Source organism: Struthio camelus, chromosome 3, assembly GCF_040807025.1.
Source record: "Struthio camelus isolate bStrCam1 chromosome 3, bStrCam1.hap1, whole genome shotgun sequence".
NCBI classification, from domain to species: domain Eukaryota; kingdom Metazoa; phylum Chordata; class Aves; order Struthioniformes; family Struthionidae; genus Struthio; species Struthio camelus.
The window spans coordinates 32,297,320-32,323,761 of NC_090944.1; the positions used below are offsets into that span (position 1 = coordinate 32,297,320).

General features: G+C 38.5%; 1 protein-coding gene across 2 annotated transcripts in view; it reads right to left on the reverse strand.

Annotated features, from left to right (window-relative positions):
• The window catches only part of CSMD1 (CUB and Sushi multiple domains 1), a 1,260,625-nt gene that overhangs the window by 84,073 nt on the left and 1,150,110 nt on the right, over nt 1-26,442 (reverse strand). For both annotated transcript variants that reach the window (XM_068937332.1, XM_068937331.1), the window contains exons 49-50: nt 20,948-21,136; nt 13,758-13,943 (exon numbers count right to left, since the gene is read on the reverse strand). In XM_068937332.1, the coding sequence (XP_068793433.1) occupies nt 13,758-13,943; nt 20,948-21,136 (375 nt within the window). The remainder of the gene's footprint in view (nt 1-13,757; nt 13,944-20,947; nt 21,137-26,442) is intronic.

Sequence of the window (26,442 nt, forward strand, 5' to 3'; positions counted from 1 at the left end):
CTCTATCAACAGATTAATTTTATAAAAATATTTATGATTATTTTAAATTATTAAAAAAAATATGGATTCTTATGTCATTCAGCATTTCCCTGCTATAGAAAAATTCTGAATGAATTAGTAACTGTCCATACACCAAAGAATACTTTAGCAAAGATCACTATCCCAGCAATACTTGAGAAAAGCAACACTTGGGGAAAAAAAGGAAAAAAAAAAAACAGTGAAGAAAAATTGAATCTGTCCTTTTTTTTGTTTTCCTTATATATTGCCTTAAAAAGTAATAATTTTTCTAAATATTCGGTACATTTAAGAATCATTACCTCTGATCTTTTCTACACTATACTCAAGCTATGCTGTTACATGTAAAACAGAAGGACTACGAGGAAGTGTGTGAAAATCTCAAACTATGTGAACAAATAAGAACATGAATCTGATTATCACTTATGCTAAAATAAATTTACACCATTATACCAGGGAAAGGACCCATGAAGCTGACAAAAACTAGTTATGTATGTTCTAGACTTACTTTTCATTGTCTGAGAGGTGCAAGGCGATTTTATCAAGAGTATGAATATGTGATGAAAGAGACTAGTCCTGGGAATTACTGAAAAGCATGGAAAGTAACAGAAGAAAAATTCGTGTAAAATGTTAGGTTTTCTTTTCATCACTTTCCAGAATAATTTTGGTAAATGATAAAATTATTTATCTATCTCTACCACATGATACATATATGATCAAAATAATGTCATCTAATAACAGTCTGACTATTTAGAAGTAGTTTCCCAAGTTAAAGGACAATTTCCTATCTACCAATTAAATTTAAACTGGTACTGATACTAAGCTATGTTTCATAAAGCTAAAGGGTAAAAATCATTAACTAAGAAACAGTTCTTTCTTATCTGTTATTAAATATTATCTAGAATATTAACACACTTCATTTAACACCTCAGACTGAAATCATATAGGTTTATCAGAAGATAAAGATTACTCTAAATACCTATTCTAAATTCTAAATAGGTATTCAATACCCTGATAAAGGAAACTTTTTTTATCATTTCTGCTTTGAAGTCATAGATCTATTGAGAAACATGGTTCTTTCAAAGATGAAAGGATGCTTCTTATTTAGCCTAACAGTCACCAGTAAAAACTATAGTCTCAACCACAGGGGATATCTTAAGACACTTAGAGATAAGAGGCTCAGTTATTTCACTGTATGTAAATGAGCCACATAATCGTTCCTATTAATCCAATACTAATGTTAGTATGTAATTTATTTGGTTCTTTAGCTATACACACACTTTGAATATTGTTGCAAGCACACTTTATAAACAAAATCAGATTTCAATCTATGGTTTTAGAATTTCTACTTGAAGATGTCATTGTTTGAGTACAGAATATACTTCCTTTAATTCCTGACTGTATGTTGATGCAATCAACTAAAAATGTTGCTTAGAAAATTTAAGCTTTTAATTTTACAAGTAATGATTCTGATTTATTATTTTCCTTTTCCTTCAAAAGACAAAAAATAGAATATTAAGAGATGCCTGATTTAGTGCAAACATTTTATGACTGAGTGCATCAATTTGGCCTTCAGAGACTCTCTCCTGTAAATTATGGGCTGGACACTATAGTACTAGTTACTTACATAGAGGAAACTGAAAGAGATGATCTCAATTTTTTCCAGATGCAAATATGTACTCTCTTTTCCTAGGCATTTTTTTATATAGAAATGTTGGAACAATATTACTTGTCATAGAGTATAGCTCAGTAAACATAATTAACATTTAAAATTATAATTAAGACTCATTTTAATGGAGCGCCAGTCCTCATGTACTGGTAATTCTGAGTAGGCTCAAAAACATCTATATAACTACTACAAAAAAGTGGAAAAGTAAAGTTGTTCTATCATCATGAAACTATATTTCACAGAAAAACAGAAACACAGAATGGTTTAGGTTGGCAGGGACCTCTGGAGATCATCTAGCCCAGCCTCCCTGCTCAAGCAGGGTCCTCTATACAATATTTCCCAGGATCACATCCAGAGGGGTTTTGAATATCTCCAGGGAAGGAGACTCCACAGCTTCGCTGGGCAACCTGTGTCAGTGCTCTGACACCCTCACAGGAAAGAAGATTTTCCTCAGGTTCAGATGGAACTGCCTGTGGTTCAGTTCGTAGTGGTTGCCTCTTGTCCTGTCGCTGGCCACCACGGAGAACTGGCCTCATACTCTCGACACCTCTCCTTCAGACACTTGCGCACACTGATGAGATCGCCTCTCAATCTTCTCTTCTCCAGGCTGAACAGGCCCAGCTCTTGCAGCCTTTCTTCAGAGGAGAGGTGCTCCAGCCCTCTAAACATCTTGGTAGCCCTCCGCTGGACTCTCTCCAGGAGTGCCATGTCTCTCTTGCACTGGGGAGCCCAGAACTGGGCACGGTACTCCAGGTGAGGCCCCCCCCAGGGCTGAGGAGAGGGGCAGGATCACCTCCCTCCACCTGCTGGCAACACTCTGCCTAATGCACCCCAGCATCCCAGTGGCCTTCTTGGCCACAAGGGCACATGGCTGCCTCATGCTCATCTTGTTGTCCACCAGCACTCCCAGGTCCTTCTCGGCAGAGCTGCTCTCCAGCAGGTCAGTGCCCAGCCTGTACTGGAGCCTGAGGTTATTCCTCCCCAGGTGCAGGACCCTGCACTTGCCTTTGTTGAACTTCAGGAGGTTCCTCTCCGACCACCTCTCCAGCCTCTCCAGGTCCCTCTGAAGGGCAGCACAGCCTTCTGGTGTGTCAGCCACTCCCCCCAGTTTTGTATCAGCAGCAAACTTGCTGAGGGTGCACTCTGTCCCTTCCTCCGGGTCATTGATGAATATATTGAACAAGACTGGACCCCGTACTGACCCCTGGGGGACGATGCTAACTGTGGGACTCCCACTAGACTTTGCGCCACTGACCACAACCCTCTGAGCTCGGCCATCCAGCCAGTTCTCAAGCCACCTCACTGTCCACTCATCCAACCCACACTTCCTGAGCTTACTTCTGAGGAGATGATGGGAGTCAGAGTCAAAAGCCTTGCTGAAGTCCAGGTAGACAACATCCACTGCTCTCCCCTCATCTACCCAGCCAGTCATCCCATCAGAGAAGGCTATCAGATTGGTCAAGCATTGGCTTTGGCCAATCTGGGCTTTGGTGAAGCCGTGCTGACTACTCCTGATCACCACCTTGTCCTCCAGATGCTTAGTCATGACCTCCAGGAGGAGCTGTTCCATCAGCTTTCCAGGGATGGAGGTGAGGCTGACAGGCCTGTAGTTCCCTGGCTCCTCCTTCTTGCCCTTTTGGAAGACTGGGGTGACACTGGCTTTCTTCCAGTCCTCAGGCACCTCTCCTGATCTCCAGGACCTTTCCAAGATGGTGGAGAGTGGCCTAGCAATGACGTCCACCAGCTCCCTCAGCACTCGTGGGTGCATCCCATCGGGACCCATGGATTTGTGGATGTCAAGTTTGCCTAAACGATCTCTAACCTGATCCTCCTCCACCAAGGGAGAGTCTTCCTTTCTCCAGACTTTCTCTTTTGGCTCCAGGGTCAGGGATTCCTGAGGACTGGCCTTAGCAGTGAAGACTGAAGCAGAGGCAGCATTCAATAACTCTGCCTTCTCTATCTCCTTTGTTACCAGGGCATCCGCCCCATTCAGCAGCGGGCCCACATTTTCCCTAGTCTTGAATTAGTATATTAGGGACTAATTGAAAAAGGCAATAAAGTTTTCCATTTGCAGGGCACATCCCAGATAATTGAAACTTTAAAAAAATTAATTAACTGCACACTCAATTTCCTACTTTATGCATCCACTTACTTTCACGGAAAGGAAAGCAAGTAAGAGCAGAGGCTAAGAAGTTACTCTATTTCAACAATATTTTTGGTAATAAAAATATACTGGTATAGACGTTAGCACCAACATGCATACAGTATAACCTACAGGGGTACATATTATATGTGCATCCATAAATGCAATCTAATATTGTATACATTCATATCTTTCTTTATACAAATTATGATATTTAGCTTTAAAGAATTTGTAGGACACTTTAGCGTAATCAGAAAAAGAATGTGACAGCATGATCTTGCAGTAAGTGTATACATTCAATCCTTCTGATCTTGTAAAGAGAAACAGAGAAGTAAAGCATGAAATTTGCTGTTATTATTTTCTGACCCTCTAACACAGTATTTTAAATCAGTTCCCTGGATATGGTCAGAAAGCACAGACTGCAGGAGATGGAGCACAGAACAGAATGCTCTGCTTTGCATTGACCCTGCTGACAGTAATGCTCTTTTCTGTGCATTTCTTAAAGGAGTTTCATGCCTCCAGATTTCCTACAGAACAAAAAAGGTTATTTTTCCATTAATTTCAGTTGGCCAGAGTTTGTACCTCTTTTTACTAAATAGCTAGCAAAACTCTAAAAATATGCATTAAGCATAATTATCATTTTCTTAAGAATTTATATTAGACATTTTCTAGCCTGCACAAATGCCTTCTTTAAAAATATGCTTCATGCTGGCCCAGATAACTTTTTGTTGCCCTGTCATGAAAAAAAGTGATGCTTGAATTCTAAAAGAATTATGTGTTACATTCACGCTAGTTCTTCTAAAAATGTCATATACTCTTAAATTCTCATTAATCCAAACATTGGGACTGTATCACATCTCAAACTGTCAGGAGTTTGCAGCACTGGAAAGTACAGTTTGTATATTACTGAGATTTCTTCTCCTGGAATACGAATTTTTGAAGCAGAGAACGACGAATCCCCTAATGGCACTATTCTATACATATTAAACAGAGAAACAAACTCCCGTCTAGTTCAGAATAGGTTTAGTATAACCTTCCTTAATGATTCAGATGTTATCTGAATTTTTCAGTAGCTTTCTGTTATCACATTATACATTTCTACTACTGACACAACGAAGCACAACTCATCCTTTCTATATCTTTTGATACAGAGGCTCTATAACAGCTATTTTTCTACATTAGTCACAGAAAAAGTAAATAATAATACTTTCAAGCTACAAACAGACTTTAATGTCTCCTATTTGTTTCCTAATAGAAGGTTTGATTGCTGTGGAGAGAGAACCCTAGCTTTAGGTCAGTATTACTATTTCATTAGGAAAGTCAGTCTCAAGAGTCCACAACAAAAAAATCCTAAGAAATATATATAGTGACTCCCGAAAAGATAGATATTCTTATCTGTAATCTTTAGGACAAAAATGTAGGGATATAGTCCAAGTCATAAGGTTGTTCAGCAAAAAAAAAAAAAAAAAAAGGAAAAAATTAAAAAAATTCTGTTCTCATTTCTATCAGTATCTGTGCAAGATGCAAAAGGAAAATCACTTCTAGATGACTGAAATGGTTGAAATGTAGATTTCTAAATCAGAGAACTTAAGCAGCAGAAAGAAATAAGTTTGTGGTGAAAAATATTTAAAAATGTAGATAAAAAATTCAGCAACAAAAGAAATGTCTCAGATGAATGGATTGGTTCCCACCAACACCTTTCTTCAGCACTGTCTATTGTTTAGACTGCGCTGTAGTGCCTAAATGGGCAGGGTGCTTTAGAAGACTTTGTGTCTCTACAAAATAGTTATGGATACTATTCCAACCCTGAATCTCTCTAGTCAGTAAATGAACTTACATATCCAAGTGGGGCTCTGGGTCGAACTTCAGGAGAGATATATCTAAATTTAGCATTGATATCTAAGTCTCTTTGTGTTTCTAGCTTTCATTGTTCCTGATTTGCAAGACCTCACCTCTCTGCACTTGATGATATATATTCTGAAGAAAGTGAAGCACAGAAGAACTATGCACGAAAAATTTTCACTAATTAGTCACAAACAGAATGTAATAATCATGCTATAAGAGTGCAATTTTAGTATAATAATAGGAAGAGATTATCTCATTCAAAGGAACAGAAGGAAATTTCATTTAGGGTTTTTCCCTTTTTAACTTGTCATTGCAAGAATCAGCATCTGTATTTCCATAATGGCAGATAGAATTCAAATCATAGCTGATGAAACGGAATAGCCAAAACAAGAATTTCCCAAAAGATTATTTATTTTTTTTAAGTCTTGGAAAGATGGAAATCAATGACTTTTCACAAGAATAGTTTATGGGTGTGTAAAGATGCTGATGATAGCTAAGGTAAGGCAGTGTTTCTCAGCTGACTATATTTACAATTTAAGACCTTAAATTTGTAATCTGGCCTACGTAGCCTTTTCCTTGTACTTGAGTACTACTCAGATGATATCTGATGGTGTAAAAGGTACTACAGTCACTTCATATAGCATATAGTGAGGAAAATAAATCCCGCAGGCACTTGCACCCAGCTATACTTTGAGATCTAAAGTTCTGTGATTTGTCCACATTTCCCGGGTATATCTACCCCTTTTGGATGAAATGTTTTTTTGAACTTTATGTCACGCTCCCTTCTTTTCTAACAGTAATGCACTTTCAGCCAAAAGTTTTTGCAGGCTTCATACAATGTCGCCTATTCTTAATTTACTCTGAACTTCCCATTATGCAGTCGTTCTCTAATCAGAACATTGGCCTGGATTTAAGAACAGCCTTAGAAAGGCATTCAAACGGCAATATAGACAGACACCTCTAGTTCCCTTCATCTTATGCTAGTGATGTGGAATGTAAAATAAGTGAAGCAAGTTACTTATCTATCATTCAGTTCAGTTTTCTTAGCTGATATCTGTTCATTGGAATTTCATGTAATTAAATCCAATAGCTTAATGCCAATGATCCTTCAGTGTCTTGCTGTGTGACCAGCATGAATCATATCTCCCATGATCCAAATCTGGTAAAAATACTTTTAATGAAAAAAAAGGAGTTTCAAATGTCTGCCTCAGGCATTATACTATCAGAGATACTTTGCAAAATGAACTGCATTTATTTCAACTTTCATTTTAATAAACCTGGGGATAAAATCAACTCATTTATTTACCATCTACCTTTCTGTGCTGTCTTTGCTGCTCATCAGGTCTGAGATGTTTCTATCTCTGGAACATTTATCCTTACAGCAGCCATACTACAAAAATAGGATGTTATGCATATTCTCTCAAGCTCTTCCTCACTTTGCAGGTAGGTAATCTTTGGGAAAGCATGCCTCATTGAACAGCAATTCCTTTTGAAAATACTAGCTTTAACATTGTCATTTAGATCTCCAGTCTTTTTTACTATAGCACTTCTGTTTTTCCTAAGTAATGGGGATCTTTTTCAAAGTGACAGAATTATTAAAAATGGAAAAAGATGACAAAAAGTATTATACCTACCTTATAAGAATACTGTAAATATTAAATAAAACTTTATAGTGTTGACAGTTGTGCCAATTTTTATTAATAATCAAAGTAATAAGCTCAGCTGGTACAGTCATCATTATCTGGTTAAGTTTGACAGTTCAAAAGTAGAAGCTAATTTTCTTTCCCTGTAGATATATTGCAATATGTTTTCAATACATGTAATATATTTTTAATTCCCAGAGAGCTACTCCCCTCCCTTCCCTCAAAAACATCCATTGATATTCCCTCTGATTAATCATTTCAATTATGTTCTTTGTTCTTTGACCATTTTTTCTGGGAGAATGAAGGTCCAATTATTCTGGTCCAATGCAACGCCTTCCCTCCACAGCTGGTTCTGAATTCAGAACATATTTGTGTGATCATAGATGTTTCTGAATAGCCTTTCTTATGTACACAGTGGAACTGCTGTGTTTGATTTTAAACACTGCTCTTAAGAGACATCAAGAAAGATGTGGATCAGAGGACAGTGTCCAGAGGACAGTAACGAGAATAATCAATTCAAAAAGTAGGAAGAAATATTGACAATGAACCACAGCAAGATTTACTCTGCAGAAGAGCTGGACTGGGAAGACGTAACAGCCTTCAAATACATAAAGAGGAATGAAAGAAGAACGCAACAACATCTTCTTGTCCGTTGCGGACAGAACAAGAAATAATGGGTTTACACTGCAGCAATGTAGATGCAGGTTTTATACATGTAAATGCATGTGTATATGTATATGTATGTATGCATATATAATTTATTTATATTTATATAAAGAAATATGTCAGGGATGATTAGAAGATCTCTTGAAGTAACTTTCAGCTGTAATTTCTACTAGTCTACCATTAAATTACCAGTTTTCCTAAAGAGTTAAACTTTACGAGGTAAGCAGTCTTAAAGCAAAAATTTGCTTAGTTCACAACCATTTCTGGTATTTTTATCAGGTATAAAAAGCCAGAGCAACACGACAGAATGCTTGATAGAGTCTTCTGGTATAGTTACATGTAACTTGTGTCTCACCTTCTGAAAAGAAGCCAAAAAGGTTAGGACACTTCCACTCAGTGATAATAGCTCCCCATACAGGTAAGAATGATAGCAATGGTCTTATTATGCAGAAAACTTGGACTGAACATAAACTGGGCAATATTCTTCCCTGTCACAGATTTTAGGAGTTCCAGTCCCTATTCCACATTTTTTTTAGACAACGTTCTAACTCAATTTTAATATTATTCACTGGGGAACTTACCCAGATCTTTCAGGTTTTGCCAACAGCCTGGCCAACCTGGTAAGGAGGGCTTTAAACTAGGAAAAAGCGGGGAAAGGAGAGTTATAGAGACCATGTAGTCAGCAAAACAGGGCTCAGGTGGCGATATCTCCATCAGTTGCATGCAGCTAAGGAAGTACCTATAAGACATGACTATGAGGAAACCTGCTGCAGCCCTTCTGGGAAATCAGCATGCTCGAATACCTCTCTGAAGTGCCTCTATGCCAATGTACACAGCATGGAGAATAAATAGGAAGAATTAGAGATCTGTGTGTAGTCACAGATGATCTCATTGTGATTATGGAGGCATGGTGGGATAGCTCACATGATTGGAATGCTGTCATGGATGGTTATATGCTCTTTAGGAAGAACAGGCCAGGAAGCGGAGGAGGGGGAGTCACCCCTTACGTGAGAGAGCACCCGGAATGTATGGAGCTCTGCCTAGGGATGGATGATGAGTGGGTCGAGTGCTTATGGGTAGCCATTAAGAGGCAGACTAACGGGTGACTATTGGGTGGTACTACAGGGTACCTGATCAGGAAGAGGAAGTAGATGGGCCTTGCACAGACAGCTGCAAGCAGCCTCACAATCACAGGTCCCATTTCTCATGGGGGACTTCCACCACCCTGACATCTGCTGGAGGAACAACACAGCTAGACACAAACAGTCAAAGAGGTTCCTGCAAGGCATTGATGATAACTTTCTGACACAGGTGATGGAGAAGCCAATGAAGAGAGTGTGCTGCTGGATGATGTACTAACAAACAAAGAAGGTCTAGTTGGAGATGTGAAGGCTGGGGGCAGTCTTGGCTGAAGTGAGATGGTGGAGTTCAGGATCCTGTGAGGAGGGAGCAGGGCAATGAGTAGGATTGCAACGCTGGACTTGAGGAGAGCTAACTTTGGCCTCTTCAGGGACCTACTTGGAGGAATCTCGTGGGGTAGGGCCCTAGAAGGAAGAGGGGTCCAAGAAAGCTGGTTCATATTCAAACACCACTTTGTTCAAGCTCAAGAACGGTGCATTCCTATGAGTAAGAAGTTGAGCAAAGCGGGCAGGAGACCTGCATGGATGAGCAAGGAACTCCCAACAAAACTCCAACAGAAGAAGAAAGTCTACAGAATGTGGAGAAGGGGACAGGCCACTTGGGAGGAATACAGGGACGTTGTCAGAGTGTGCAGGGATGCGACAAGGAAGGCTAAGGCCCAGCTGGAATTAAATGTGGCAAGGGACGTCAAGGACAACAAGAAGGGCTTCTTCAAATACATCAATAGCAAAAGGAAGACTAGGGAAAATGTGGGCCCGCTGCTGAATGGGGCGGGTGCCCTGGTAACAAAGGAGATAGAGAAGGCAGAGTTATTGAATGCTGCCTCTGCTTCAGTCTTCACTGCTAAGGCCAGTCCTCAGGAATCCCTGACCCTGGAGCCAAAAGAGAAAGTCTGGAGAAAGGAAGACTCTCCCTTGGTGGAGGAGGATCAGGTTAGAGATCGTTTAGGCAAACTTGACATCCACAAATCCATGGGTCCCAATGGGATGCACCCACGAGTGCTGAGGGAGCTGGTGGACGTCATTGCTAGGCCACTCTCCACCATCTTGGAAAGGTCCTGGAGATCAGGAGAGGTGCCTGAGGACTGGAAGAAAGCCAGTGTCACCCCAGTCTTCCAAAAGGGCAAGAAGGAGGAGCCAGGGAACTACAGGCCTGTCAGCCTCACCTCCATCCCTGGAAAGCTGATGGAACAGCTCTCTAAGCATGTGGAGGACAAGGTGGTGATCAGGAGTAGTCAGCATGGATTCACCTGTTTAACCAAACTAACAGCCTTCTATGATAGAAAGACTGGCTGGGTAGATGAGGGGAGAGCAGTGGATGTTGTCTACCTGGACTTCAGCAAGGCTTTTGACACTGTCTCCCATCACATCTTCATAGGCAAGCCCCAGAAGTGTGGGTTGGATGAGTGGACAGTGAGGTGGATGGAGAACTGGCTGGATGGCCGAGCTCAGAGGGTTGTGGTGAATGGCGCAGAGTCAAGTTGGAGGCCTGTGGCTAGTGGTAACCCCAGGGGTCAGTACGGGGTCCAGTCTTGTTCAATATATTCATCAATGACCTGGAGGAAGGGACAGAGTGCACCCTCAGCAAGTTTGCTGATGATACGAAACTGGGGGGAGTGGCTGATACACCAGAGGGTTGTGCTGCCACTCAGAGGGACCTGGGGAGGGACTCAAAGGCTGGGGGTTCACCAGTTGCACTAGTGCTCTGCAGAGAAGTAGCTGGGCGTGCTGGTGGACGAGAAGTTAAGCATGAGGCAGCCATGTGCCCTTGTGGCCAAGAAGGCCACTGGGATGCTGGGGTGCATTAGGCAGAGTGTTGCCAGCAGGTGGAGGGAGGTGATCCTGCCCCTCTCCTCAGCCCTGGGGAGGCCTCACCTGGAGTACTGTGTCCAGTTCTGGGCTCCCCACTACAAGAGAGACATGGTGCTACTGGAGAGAGTCCAGCGGAGAGCTCCAAAGATGATGAGGGGACTGGAGCATCTCTCCTATGAACAAAGACTGCAAGAGCTGGGCCTGTTCAGCCTGGAGAAGAGAAGACTGAGAGGCGATCTCATAAACCTGTACAAGTATCTGAAGGGAGAGTGTCAAGAGTATGAGGCCAGTTCTCCGTGGTGGCCAGCGACAGGACAAGAGGCAACCACTACAAATTGAAACACAGGAAGTTCTATGTGACCTTCTTTCCTGTGAGGGTGACTGAGAACAGGTTGCCCAGCGAAGCTGTGGAGTCTCCTTCTCTGGAGATATTCAAAACCCGCTTGGATGCAATCCTGTGCAATGTGCTCTAGATGACCCTGCTTGAGCAGGGGAGTTGGACTATACGATCTGACTCAACCCAGAGGTCCCTTCCAGCCTCAACCATTCTGTGATTCTGTTAATATAAGCAACATCATTCAAGTCAACCTAGCAGTGAAATATACAACCCAAATAAGATACTGAATGAAAGATAACAAAATCTGATGTGTCTCTACTGACATGAATGGAAGGAAGAGTATGCCCGTGCCTACCCCTGTTTAAAATAAACCCTGTGAGGTACGAGGGGGCTAAATGTACTATTTTGTCCCCGAGGTTTGTGGTGTACCTGACAGTTTGCTTTCAGCTCCTCCTCCAGCTCAATTAATAAGCGAAGGCTCCCTTCTCTCTTCTAACCTAAAGAAGGGACGAATAAATTCTTTTTCTTTCAGTTTCCTATTTAGACTGCTGAAGATAGAACATTCTCACATAATATATTGAATTGAGTGACAAATACATCTAGTCTCTTCAATTCTAGTCACAATTTCAAAATATAGGTAAATAATCACTCATTAAGACCACATCACATGAAGTATGTTTTTTTTTTGTTTTGTTTTTTAAGAAAGAGTTCTATTTTCGCAAATAAAGTACATTTTTATAAGTTTAGGCTTGAATCTACAAAGTTCAGTATGACTCAACAATCCAAAGGCTTTAAGTATTTTATTCAAAGATTAGAAAACTTCATACAATGTAAAATGAAACAGTGATAAGCTGATGAAGTGCAGAAATCATCTTAAAAAACTGCTCCTGGGAAAAACCAGTACTATTAGAAATAAAGAACACAGAAGGGTGGTGCTGACTAATCACCAGGAGAAAAATAATAGCATCATACTTTCAAAATGTTTTCCGCTATCACTGTAAAATACTTGATTCTTACTTTTAACTGTTAATACAATTATTGCTATATTTTATCCTCATCAAAAATAAGTTTTAAGAAAGTATTTTTGTTGGACTCCTCCTTTTTAAATATTTATTAGGGAAATGCTGAACTGAAAATAATGGAATAAATTACACAACTTTTCACGTCTCAGTCACTGCTTCAAATCTCACCTATGTGGCAGCAACACTACTTGTTCATTCTCATGAAATCTTTTCTTTCCTTTTTTTTTTTTTTTTTTTTTTAAAGGTAGTATGACCAGAACTGACAACTGTATAGGCAATCTGACTGGTGAAAATACTCAACCCCTCTTCTGTAGTAAGTATTTATGAGTTTTCCAGATCAGGTAAGTTTTAACAGAACAATCTGTCACTTTTTCACAGATACATTCTGAAATCGTGGATGCTTGGGTTGAATGCTATATTGGATGCAGAGATAAAATACACAGAAATAAAACTTTTTGGTTTAGAAAGGACAATTCCTCGGGGGGGGGGGGGGAAATCTATTTTAGTGACATTCTAACAAAAAAAAAATCTTAGAAGAAGAAATTTTTTGATGCATGTTATACCTCTATATTCCACCTCAATACAGCTTGTTAACATGATCCACTTACTACAATTGTGTATACATATATTTTTAAGAAAATATAATTTGGACAGAATTTTATAAACATTATATAATACATCAATCAATTCTTTGTTGCAAATCAAGTCAAATAAGCAAAAACCATTTTACAATCAAACATAATTTCAAAATTCTCATTTTCATATCATTTTACTTTTTACTTTTTTGAAAAATGGAAGTGCTTTTCAAATTCAGTACCTGGAAAACAGATACACACCCTGTTGATTAGTTCTAGTTTCTAAATTAACTTGCAACAATAAGTATAGCATAATAAAAATTAATAATTTTATGCCCTAATCAATAATCCAAATTAAATGGTTGAAGTGAGGCTGACTTGATTATTGGTTTCATCCTGTACAAAAACCAATGGCCATAACCTAAGCACACATGACAGGCTGTGTTACACCATAGGAGAGTCGTTATTACATTGGCTAGTTCTGACAGGGGACAAAAATGAAGATTAAAGAACCCTTATCCTGCTTAATTATCTAAACTGGCAGCATTTTAAGAAATAGTTTTTGCTTTCATTGATTTAAAATCCGCATTAAAAATGAGTTAAAATTTATAATTGTAACATAATACTTTGAAGATGGAGACGAGGGCATTACTCATAATAAAATATACTAAGAAAATGTGAATTATTTAAAGATTTTAAGTCAGATTTTTTACAGAAGACAAGTTTTTTATTAAATAAATTTAATAGGCCTCTTCTGTGTCATACTGAATGACCATGTGTTTTGAATTTCCAGTTCAGGAGATTTTTACACATAAAATCTAAATACCATCACTGAAGATTTTCCTGAGAAAGTTCAAGGGAAATATGCTCGAGAATTACATGCCCACTTACATTTACAGACAGGTGGCCTCCCTTTGTTGCTCCATAATCCATCCTCTTGACACACTGCTGTTGCTTGTTGACTAGATCCTAGCTTGAAGCCCTCATTACATTCATATACCAATCTGCTGCCCAAAGTGAATTCATTACCTATAACCGAACCATTCCCAGGGGATTCAGGAATACCACAAGACACAGCTAAAAAGAAAGGAGAAGATATTTAAAAATTGCTTTCTCATATTGATTAAAACAAAATAAAAAATTGCCTCATCAGTGAAATAATCAACACAGAATAATAATTTTGACATATCCCATTTTGTAACAACTGCAATGAACTTCCATCATATTTACAACATTCCAAAAACATAAGAATATTAAAAATATTAATAAACACTATAAATACTATGCTATACTATATGCTACTTTAAATAATAAATAGATGGAGTACACCTAAAATAGGCATTTTATAAATCATTATTTTGTTTAATTCAGTCACTGAAGAGATGGAAATTCCAACACAGACTGAGCAATGAAAGTGCAATAGTGCATTTTTTAGGGAAAAAAATCTACAAGTGTCTAAAGTAATTGGATCCAAGAAGATATGAACTGAAAACTGCTTAAATATTTTCTAATACTCTACTTCCATTTTCTCTGAGTTTCTTTCATTCCCCATCTACTATAAACAGAACTTCATGTTTGTTTGTTTTTAAATATGCAAGACAATGTTTGACATTCAAGATTCACTTTAGCATTTTTATCTGACGAGAAAAGCACCTAAATACATACTTGGACCATGAGGAGCTCTAATCAAGTTAAAGGCATTATTTGATGCTTACAGTTAAATACTTAATTACATACCTTACTAATTCACTTCAAAATGCAAAACATTATGTGAATTCAGGCCTTATTCATTTTCCATACTATGAAGGGAATTACTAACTTCAAACAGGTGCAATTCTGAGTTCCCTCTGATTCTCATTTCTACAAAATGGATATTATGTCTCATTAACAACTGTTTTGAGATTCCAAATTATTATGGGTTTTTGTTGCTCCTTCAGAATTGCTCCCTGAACAAGTAATTATTTTTTCACGTTCACAAAGTTTAATTTATTTTCCACTTGTATGAATAACATTTAGTTTTTTCAGCTTTAAAATTTTCCAGAAATATCTATCTCAGTCACCTTTAGGTTTTCAAGACTCAATTGCCTTCTGCCAGAAAACTCATTTCCCTTCATTTTGACAACAAAATGAAGAAAGATAAATCTTCGGTATGCTTTTTTTTTAAAATGCCTCACTTTGTTTAAAATGGTTATTTATCCACAAAGAGTAATTCTAGATGCTTGTATAAGTCAGTAATGCTGGTAAAGATTTTACATTCGCCCCATGGCACTTCTGAAGGTAAAAGTCTTAGTGTTATTTTCTCTGAAAATATTTTATTTTGTGTAAAATGATAACTTGGAGCACAGAACACACCACAATATTAGAATGAACCTATTTAAATATTTTATAAACCAACGTACACGTCCACAGAATCACTAGCCTCTTCGAATTTAGCATCCAGTTTATTAATCTTCAGTAAATACACTGAATAAAGATGAAACAATTTAGAAGCTTTCATTTCTACATATTTAACAACCCAAGGAGGAGTTTTGCAAATTAAAATGTCTGTTCCACTTTAACAGTCACAAAGTCCTGTGGGTATTTGTTCCCCTCCTCTTGGAACTGTGAAGTATTATTATTTAATAAGTTCAATATATTCCAAAGAAAGAAATGACAGTCTGTGTCTGAAATCTGTTAAACACAGGTGAAGATAAATATAAAAAATTTTGTCTAATTTTTATTATTGTTTACCTAGTTCAATGAAAATGATTAATTTTACAAGACATTGTCATGGTAGCATAAACACCACTCTAAAATTTGTTTTCAATATTCCAAAGTTGTCACATGTGATGCATTTAAATTAAATATAACACACTGTTCTGCATGTGATTATAATGAAGAGAGGTAGCTAGTATAAAATGATAAACGGTTAGTTCATTTCAGTTGTTTGCTTCCATCTGGAATCTGTCACATTGCAAATAGAACTAGAACTGAAGAAATGTTGAAAAATAAGCTGCTTCCTGTGTGACACATCTTATTGGCACTTTTTGCACCCTAACCAGAGCTGCTCTTGTCATCTTAAAATGGAGTATTTCTCCCTCAGTGGCAAAGAGTGAGCCTCCTGCCTTGGGTAGAAATGGGACAGAGAAAGGGCAGAGAGAGAAAGGTGAGAAGGAAGTGGTTCTGGAGACTGATCCTGGATGCTCTTTAATACTATTTGAGAAAATGGAGAAGGGAAGCGTAAAAGCTGCTGCTGCTGCTGCTGGCAGTCACAGTGATACACTGCCCAAGTCACACTCAAGATCTATCAGTTATGTCAGGTCTGATATACTGTCCTGTGTACTAAAGCACCTCAAAATCCATGCTGCCTGTCAAATGTCACCACTTTTATTCTAAATGTCGTACCACAGTCCTCTCTCATCTTTCCTCTTTCTACCTAGAATGCTGCTGCCGAATCTTGTACTGTGGCCACATGAGGTTATTCTTGCTGTGCTTCTGGAACTGCCCCGTTACAGTCTGGCTGTCTGTTTGTCTCTCCCTAAGAAACTGGGATTGGAAAGAAATATTCCTGCTGCTACTAATTTTCTGAGGCTGCTAATGGCTTCTAGAACAGTAGCATTCAAACAAAATATATCAGCACTGTTAATGCCATTAAATAACAAATGCTTTCATTGAAGTAAAGCTACCTGAAGAAAACTCGCTGAAATGGCATATTACCTTTTGGCAATCGAAACCATGTGTCTACTGTCACATATTTAAGCATATTGAACCTTCCAGCTTTTCAAATGATTGCTAAAATGATAGGCTGATTTCAGGAAACCTTCCGATTTGAGGAACTGTCCACATGCTTCTAAGGTTAATGATTAGATGAGATTCCCAGGTTCCAGGTGGGAGATTGTTCATTTAGAATGTGGAAAATACATAACTCAACCTTAATTGTCTCTATCATCTTGCACAGTAGAAAAATATACTTCCAAAGAACAGCTAATCAATGCAAGCTGAAAAACCTTTTGCTACCTAGAAACTGGGATGCAATTTTAATTTTCTTAAATGTATCCATCTTCGACGGATAAAATATTTTTTTAAGCTAGCCAAATTAGAAAACAGCAATGATTTTTATTAGTTAATTGAAGAGACAATCTTACTGATAAATTTATGCTTTGGTGCTATATTTGAGTGTGTGAGTGTGTGTGTGTGTGTGTTTGTAGAAATATATGCATATATATGTATATATAGAGAGAGAGAGAGGGAGAGAGAGAGAGATAAATATACAAAATATATAATATATATAAATATATAAAATAAAGAAATCTTATCCAGATATGCAACCAAGAGACCAGCCTGGAAAATTCCAATTTCAGAAGTGAAAACAATAAGTGAGCATGTGATGTTATTAAGAAGAATGCGTGAGTGATTGTGTAAGAATTACAATTCTCTCTCATTATAAACATTTTGAGTTCAGCATGACTCATATTTTTCTTTTGCTTCAGTAAATGAAAGTAAAGATAATAACAGTGAGTTATAATTCCCTAGACAGAAGTCAAGTTTTTTACATATTGCCCAGAACATTATTATGTGTACCTGCATTTGAGAAAACTAGAATTGAAATATATCATCTAATCTAACCAAATTAACCCAAATTAGAAATATTTGTATTAAAATTGATATTATTATATTACATATGCAAAAGAAAACTCCTCTTTTTGATAATGAATGCAATCAAACTTGATTTTAAGCATTAACTGAGGCACAGTCATAACATTTAATTACAAATGTAACCCTCCAGGATCAGTTTTACATGAATTTCAGACTTAATTACAGGTATTTTTATTGGGAAATGTCCCATCATAAAATCCTTGAGCTGGACTAAATGCATAATTTTAATTAATTTCGAAAGAAGATGTAAATATTTTGGTAACAGATACTGAATATATTTGAAAAATACTTTATGTTTCAGAGCTTATTGAAAAAATGTATGCTTCATTCAGATACCAAAGTTGGAATAATTGCTTCAAAATTAAAACTTATGTTTTATTTAAAAATGAAAACATTAAAACTAAGGAATCCTATATTCATAAGAAGTTTCTGGTAAAGATTATCCTCACTCCATATGCCCAATATCTTTTTTCCTTTACTGCTAACAGAAACCTATACTCCCCTAGACATACATATACTGTCAAAATTATAAATATTGCTTAAAACGAAAGAAAAAATGTATTTGTGAGCATGCTGCATTTCTAATGTGCAACAGATATTTCTTGCACATAGTGATAAAATAACATGGATAGATTTCGTGTCTGATGCATTTTATAACTTTGTCAAGTCTGCCTTTTTTTTTTTAGAATTTATTACTTCTTAGGACCCTTTCTCCATTGGTCATCCATGATCAGTTTCTAGGATCTCATGTCAATACCCATACATATCTGCACATTCTTCCTTCCACTTTCTGCAAATTATTCCATTTTGTCCCCTGTATTTGGACACCTTTTTCTTAAATTGTTCAAAAAACTGTTCTCCCTTATACTCAGAACTTGTCCAGCCTCCACACAAGTCATTACTTTTACACATAATTTTCAAAGTTAAAATGACAAATTGCCGAACCCTTCTCTAATGTAAAAAATAAAAATGTAAAAGAAAAACATATAAAAATCAAACTACTTTGAAAAAAAAGGAAGACGCTAAGGAAAAAATACAGGTCTTTCTTTATTCTAGCATTTTCCAAGTTTGCAGAACTTTGAAATCATAAAAAATTCCGTATTCCTTAACATATTTCTCTAGATCTTTCAAAAACAAAGTGAACCCCTGTCCTTACCTAAATTTTACCATATGAAAGGATCACACTAATACTCTAAGAATCCTGAAGTGCTGGAACATCCTATTTTCATTATATAGACCTCTGTTATTTGCCAGACAATATAGTAGTAGTCGCAGGCTAGCATCATCTGAGTGGATCAGCAGTAGAAAGATTTGGGGTAAATCTGCAAGTAATTGCTGACAGTTGACAAACCATGAGACCTTAAATTCTATTGTAAGTACTAGGAAAAAGTCTGATGCAGTGGGTCCTAAATCCTCAACACCTTCAGCCTAACAAGCACACAGAGTGCTGTCTCTGTTCTCAGATACTTGAAGTATCTAAGCTCTAGAGGAAGACACCTAGATTTCTGTGCCCACTGATGGCTAATCAGCAGAATAGCTTCACTAACAGTACTGCTTAAATAACGAAAATGGAGTTTAGACATATAGAGCTTGACTTGTTTCTTTTCCCACTGTCTGGAGCTTTGTGAAACATTCTCAGATCTCTGAGTCACCTGACAGGACTGGTGGATATAAGAGGGACTTGTGTCTTTCTGGACTGGCAGTTGGAGGACAGGTAAAATACTTTAGAGTGCCTCAAATGACACTAGACTTCCACATTTAAGCAAATTAATTAAAACTTTAGCTCACATACAGACACAAATACAGTCCTAATCTTGAACTGAATTGCTTCCTCCACTTCCTTGATCCTCTGGCCAGCTTGCAAGTTGAGTCAACATTCCAGGTGCTTTGCTGCAATACTCTCCATCTGAACTACCTCCTTAATTTTTTTGCCTTGAACTTATATAGTTTCACTCTTAATGGTAGCTGGCCTCTTGTATAGAGACAACAGCAGTTTCTCTGCCCTTTCAGTTCCTATGCCCAGCACCAGGTCCTATACCTAAAATGCATTTCAAGTAGGCCCAATAGTAGCACTTTTCCTCAAACTTACCTCATGCCCACCACACAGAGACTCTCCAAGATTTGGTGACCTTCAGGAAGGTCAAATAGCATCTCATCTTGTAAGACATTATGGGACATAATAGCATCCTGGAATATGGTAAAATAGATGCAGTGATGCTGCTCAAGGCATACTGCTAGCCTGAGCTGCCTCTTGGCCTGGTATGGGTGAAGCAACATGGCCTGCCCAGGCATGAAAATGCCACATCCTGAAGAAACGTTTAGCAGCCAAACAACTCTACATAAAATATGTGAATGTCACCCCTTCAAGATCTTCTACTTTAGCCAAATTTTTGCAGCTTTTTACTTCTCTTGCAAATAATACAGCCCCAACAGAATAGTAAGCATCATGACAAATGTTGATTGGACAGATTTTTTTTTTTAAGGTGGAAAACAGAACTTTCATGTTAGGTTGCTTTTAGAAATCTCCGAATCATTCTTGCTGAGGCATTCCACAAAATATTTAGCTTGAAGAAGACATGATGCACTGGTGTTGTTAATGTCTGGCAAACCTAGGTGCAATTGAATGCAGGTTTTCAATCAAAAAAATTATAGTAACCCTTAAGTATGGATACTACCACCTTCTCTTCCTATAAATAAAGCAGACTAGGAGCAGGCACAAATGAAAACACATTACAATATGCCATATATGATATAGATGAATTTGAAAAGTTTTTCTCCTCTACTCCAAATTCTTGATCTCATCTAACAGACAACTCTTTAACCTTCAATAGCAATAACTGTTTACTGAATAATGCGTGAAAAAGTATTTTTAACTAAAAATGACTGTGACTAATTGCTTTGTTCTACTTATGTTATTCCTCTTCTCTGTAATTTGTATGTTGGTTTTCATACAGGGAAAATTTTAAACATTTGATAAATGGTAACGACTCTTAATAGATGTCTGGAACAGGCTACAATAGACCCAGGTTATATCCAGAATACATAAACAAGCAGAAGTTACAAAGTAGGACTTTAAAGAACTGTCAACAAAATAATATGGTAATCTAATTAATGCCTGAAAACTACTGCATTTGTAAAAAAAAAAAAAAAAAATCAGTAATACAAAATATTGTTAGCTGTGGAATGTTTGGAGATAAGTTTTTTATTAAATTGAGAAGTACGGAAGATGTATTTTTCATTTGGTCCCTATTTAGCTGCATTAATCTAGTTTTCAATCCTACAATTCTGGACACATTAAGCACAAGTCAATATGCACTTGGATAAACTCATGATATCAATGTGACTCTCCATATACAGAAGTATTTACAATGCTGGATCTTTGCTCTTTTAAACATTCTTTGCAATTAAATTAGAGAAGCATATTCAACAAGAAAATAATACCTTACCTTGGCAGATTGGCACAGGAGAATCCCACTGATACATGCCATTTTGGTGATGCTTACATGTTGCATTGTTGTGTCCAATCATTCTATACCCCGGTTTGCAGTAATAATGAACTTTACTTCCAGCTGGACCACCTGTTTTATTTACAATTCCACCATTCCTCAAGATGGGGTTTAAGCTGCAATAGGGAGCTGTATGCCAAAAAAGGGACAATATTAAAACACATAAAAGTTACTGTATTTATAATGTTTGTACTATTTATGACAGGTGAAAACTCTGTGTGCAGTTAAAATTAGTACAGAATCCCTTCATGTTACTATTGAAATTCTCAGTGAAGATTCAGGCTTCTTATGTAGAAAACTCACGAAGTTCAGAAACACAGTTTATGTCACCAAAACACTTAATGTTATTCCACATGAGGAAGCTACAATCAGGAAATATATAGTTTGTTCATCAAATCAGATAACTCCTATTTACTAAATGGTCTACTTCAAAATTTGGTAACTTTATAAATATAAAACTGTTCTTTGAGCTACGAAATATACAAAATAGATTTCAATAGTTAGTATTAAAAAATGTGAAACCTGTTAAGACAGGTAGGTCAACAATTAAACACTTTGCCAAATAATACAGTAACAATTTAGAGGTCAAAGTACAATATTTGGGATCATCCAATGCAATTTTTTCTTAAAATCTATGAACGTGTTTACATACATGTTCTCTCTCCGAGATACTACATGATAATTGGATTAAATTTTTAATTAATTTTAATTAAATTTTAATTAAATTTTTATCAGAGTAATGTCTCTTAGGTGACTGCATCTTCTTAAATGCTGAATACACAGTGCATCTAAAATAAGAGAATGTGTTCTTCTAATCCCAAGCTTTAAAATGTATGTAACCCTAACTGGAACACTAATCACTACAGATACTGTTCACAGATAGGCTTTCCTGATCATTATAATCCATTATTATAATAACATAAAGATGACGTACACACACACGTACTAACAAAGTCAAAAATCTTATAAAATATGTATTCCTGTCAAAAAGTGAGTAATATAGACTTTTTTTGCTTGTTTTCTTTTAAAAAGGGTTCCGATACCTGTATGTAAGGGAGGAATATGGTTATCCAGCCCAGGATGCAAGTCCAGCAAAAGTATGTGATGGACAAATGTGTGAAGTCTGATATAAATCTATTTGTTGCATGTAATCATTTTTAACATTGAATAAAAGTAATGTAAAAGCAGTATAAAAGAATCATCTTGACTTTATAATGACATTTGAACCATTGGATGGTGCTGTCAGGCTTACAGAGATTAGCATCTTGTCAGAAAAAGCATGGTAGGGCCATGACTTGCTGAAAATAGATCTGGCTGAACATCTGTCACTGAAGTAAGACTATGTAGACTCTTCGCAGAGTAAGACCAGTGTTGAACTGGTCAATAAACAGAACATCAATACCAAGAACTCTTGAGGTTGTAACTGCTACTACAACACAGACTCTCCATATCATGCTGTAATGTTTCTTAGGCATACCATGATGTGCTTTTCATTCTTGATAGACATTTATCCAGACAAGTTGTGGTTATATTTGACAAATGCATAATTATAAAAGTTAGCTTACAACTCTATTTTTTATATATATATTATATGTTTCTTGTGCATAGTCCAGACTTCCTTCCCTCAGTTTTCAAAATCCATTTCTCTGTTTGGATTTTTAACATATTTTCTGGGGTGGCATGCAGTTCAGCAATTCAAATAATTGAAAAAAGAAAGATGCATCTTTTTGAGTTAAGCCTCATTCTTGCCCTCAACCTGGTCCAAAATTAAGGCTTTGCAAAATAAAGTCTTTGAAAAGACTTACACCATTTAAACTGTTTACATTACTTAGTTTTAAAAAATCAGTTGATATATGGGCCCTGATGGGATGCACCCACGAGTGCTGAGGGAGCTGGCGGATGTTATCGCTAGGCCACTCTCCATCATCTTGGAAAGGTCCTGGAGATCAGGAGAGGTGCCTGAGGACTGGAAGAAAGCCAGCGTCACCCCAGTCTTCCAAAAGGGCAAGAAGGAGGAGCCAGGAAACTACAGGCCTGTCAGCCTCACCTCCATCCCTGGAAAGGTGATGGAACAGCTCCTCCTGGAGGTCCTCACTAAGCATCTGGAGGACAAGAAGGTGATCAGGAGTAGTCAGCACGGCTTCACCAAAGGGAAATCATGCTTGACCAATCTGATAGCCTTCTCTGATGGGATGACTGGCTGGGTAGATGAGGGCAGAGCAGTGGATGTTGTCTCCCTGGACTTCAGCAAGGCTTTGGACACTGTCTCCCATCACATCCTCCTAGGTAAGCTCAGGAAGTGTGGGCTAGATGAGTGGACGGTGAGGTGGCTTGAGAACTGGCTGGATGGCCGAGCTCAGAGGGTTGTGGTCAGTGGCGCAGAATCTATTTGGAGGCCTGTGGCTAGTGGTGTCCCCCAGGGGTCAGTACGGGGTCCAGTCTTGTTCAATATATTCATCAATGATCTGGAGGAAGGGACAGAGTGCACCCTCAGCAATTTGCTGCTGATACTAAACTGGGGGGAGTGGCTGACACACCAGAAGACTGTGCTGCGATTCAGAGGGACCTGGAGAGGCTGGAGAGGTGGTCAGAGAGGAACCTCCTGAAGTTCAACAAAGGCAAGTGCAGGGTCCTGCACCTGGGGAGGAATAACCCCAGGCACCAGGACAGGCTGGGGGTTGATCTGCTGGAAAGTATCTCTGCAGAGAAGGAGCTGGGCGTGCTGGTGGACACCAAGTTGAGCATGAGGCAGCAGTGTGCCCTGGTGGCCAAGAAGGCCACTGGGATGCTGGGGTGCATTAGGCAGAGTGTTGCCAGCAGGTGGAGGGAGGTGATCCTGCCCCTCTACTCAGCCCTGGGGAGGCCTCACCTGGAGTACTGTGTCCAGTTCTGGGCTCCCCAGTGCAAGAGAGACATGGCACTCCTGGAAAGAGTCCGGCGGAGGGCTCCAAAGATGATGAGGGGCCTGGAGCATCTCTCCTCTGAAGAAAGGCTGCGAGAGCTGGGCCTGTTCAGTCTGGAGAAGAGAAGACTGAGAGGCGATCTCATCAGTGTGCGCAAGTATCTGAAGGGGGAGTGTCAAGAGGATGAGGCCAGCCTCTTCTCCGCGGTGCCCAGCAACAGGACAAGAGGCAATGGGCAGAAACTGAACCACAGGAAGTTCCATCTCAACCTGAGAAAAAACTTCTTCACTGTGAGGGTGACAGAGCATTGGAACAGGTTGCCCAGAGAGGTAGTGGAGTCTCCTTCCCTGGAGATATTCAAAAGCCGTCTGGATGTGATCCTGGGCAATATGCTCTAGGTGACCCTGCTTGAGCAGGGAGGTTGGACTAGATGATCTCCAGAGGTCCCTTCCAACCTCAACCATTCTGTGATTCTGTGATTCTGTGATAAGAACAAAAAAACCCTACTCCCTTGCAGTGCACAGTCTTTTCATATATTATTAGGGAACCTGCAACAAACCAGAAGTGCATTGCAAGTTAAACTAACTGAAACAAATGGAAAATATACGATCTAGTCAGTAATAGTTAAATGAATATATTGGTTATTTGGTATTATTAACAATGCAGGTACCTAATTACTGTAAGGATATGTGGAATGTGAGAGCATCTGCATTATTACGGTATCTGATGAAAGACCTTTCCAGTGCAAGGAAAAGGGAGAAGTCATAAACAAAATACATGGAGACACAAATATGATAGAAAAGGGATAAAGGAGGTAATGGTAAAGACCAAAAATCTCTAGTCACTAACTGACCATTATGAAACTGCTGGCATGGCCAACCTGGACTTTGCAAAGAAAGAGGAAACAAGACAAAGATGACGATTTTTAGGTAAGAGGGAGGCCTGTGTGAAATGCAAAACTTTCTAAGAAATATCTGGGAGAAAGGGATTGGGCAGGAACAAGGAGGGGACTAGAAAGAAGGTGCTGTATAAAAGAGGCTAGTCACATGTAAGCCATTGCTAGTCAGTATTCTTGTCTGACCAAGCCCTGCACCTGATCACTGCAGTCTAGCCTGTCTTCATACTGAATCCTTTCCTAACCATCTTTCTGTGTCATCTCACACTCTGTCCCATGTGTGCGGGCTGTCAGGTCTAGGTGCCAGCAACTGGAGAGATATGAGTGAATTTGGACAAGCAACTTGGGTCAGACCTCAGGTGAAGGGTCCTAGCGACACTAGCTCGTGGGACCACAGGGCTATGGGGCTGTGTGTCAGGAGGGCCAGCTACTGGCGTAATCAGAGTGAGTGAAGTTGGGCCAGCTTGAGTTTGCATGTCCTCAAGACTGAGGTTTGTTAGGCTTGCTCTGTCTTAACTTTTCTTGAACTGCTTGAAGCTTTACTTTTACTTTATTTAACAGAAAGTTTTATTTTGACCAGGTGGGCATGCTCAATTTGTTCTACTTTAGTTTACCGTTGTATGGTAAAATCATGGCTTTATACAGCCGGTTGTAATTGGTAATTTTTCTGCGCAGAATAAGGTATTTATGACTCTAGCATAATGATCTAGCGTAGAGAAAGAGAGGCCTGGAATGATAACAGAGGCCTTGAGAATGCGAACAACAGGATCACAAAATCACAAAACGGTTGAGGTTGGAAGGGACCTCTGGAGATCATCTAGTCCAACCCTCCTGCTCAAGCATGGTCATCTAGAGTACATTGCCCCAGGATGCGGTATAGAGGAGTACAGGCATGGGACGATAAGAGATGGGGCAAGTTTGGCACCCTGAAGCAACACGCAGCTCATCAATGGTCAGTGAAAAGATGCAGATCTGGAGCTGGACAACAATGATTTTCAGGAGTAAACAAAAGAACAAAGAAATAGAATCTAGCATATGTAAAACGCATGACATACAGTAAAATCAGATGTAACTTGAACTTGCAGACCAATGAAAAAGAGCAAGCTGTAAAAGTCTGTTAACAGACATGAAAGTAACCCGTAGAGGATCCTAGAGTGACGAAGCAGAAAACATCAGCATCACACTCCTCCCACTAAAGGACTCCAGATGCTGATAACCTTCTGCACCTCCCCCACAACACACATGCACCAGACTAAAGCCGTCAATCCCAGCACCCAAAGGAGCAGTGGAAGCCTGATAGTAGCACGAGGAGAAGGGGTGAATAGTTGGAAGTGTGTATACAACAATTCTAACTGTATTATTTTTCATTATAGTAGCACTCGTTTTTTGTTTTTCTTCTTTTTTTTCCTGCAACCATGTAATTTGGATTAATAATCCAATTAGAACATTAAGATTTCAGTTACAGTAGCAGTACACTTTTGGCCAGACATATAAAATATGCTTCCTTTTTGCTCATAACAAGATTTTGAGCATAACAGGTTGTGCTGTTTTACTCAGATTACAAGGGAACTTACTGGGTTTTTTTTTCAGCCGGGTAATTTTAACAATGTATAGTATATATGAGCCTTCAAAGAGAT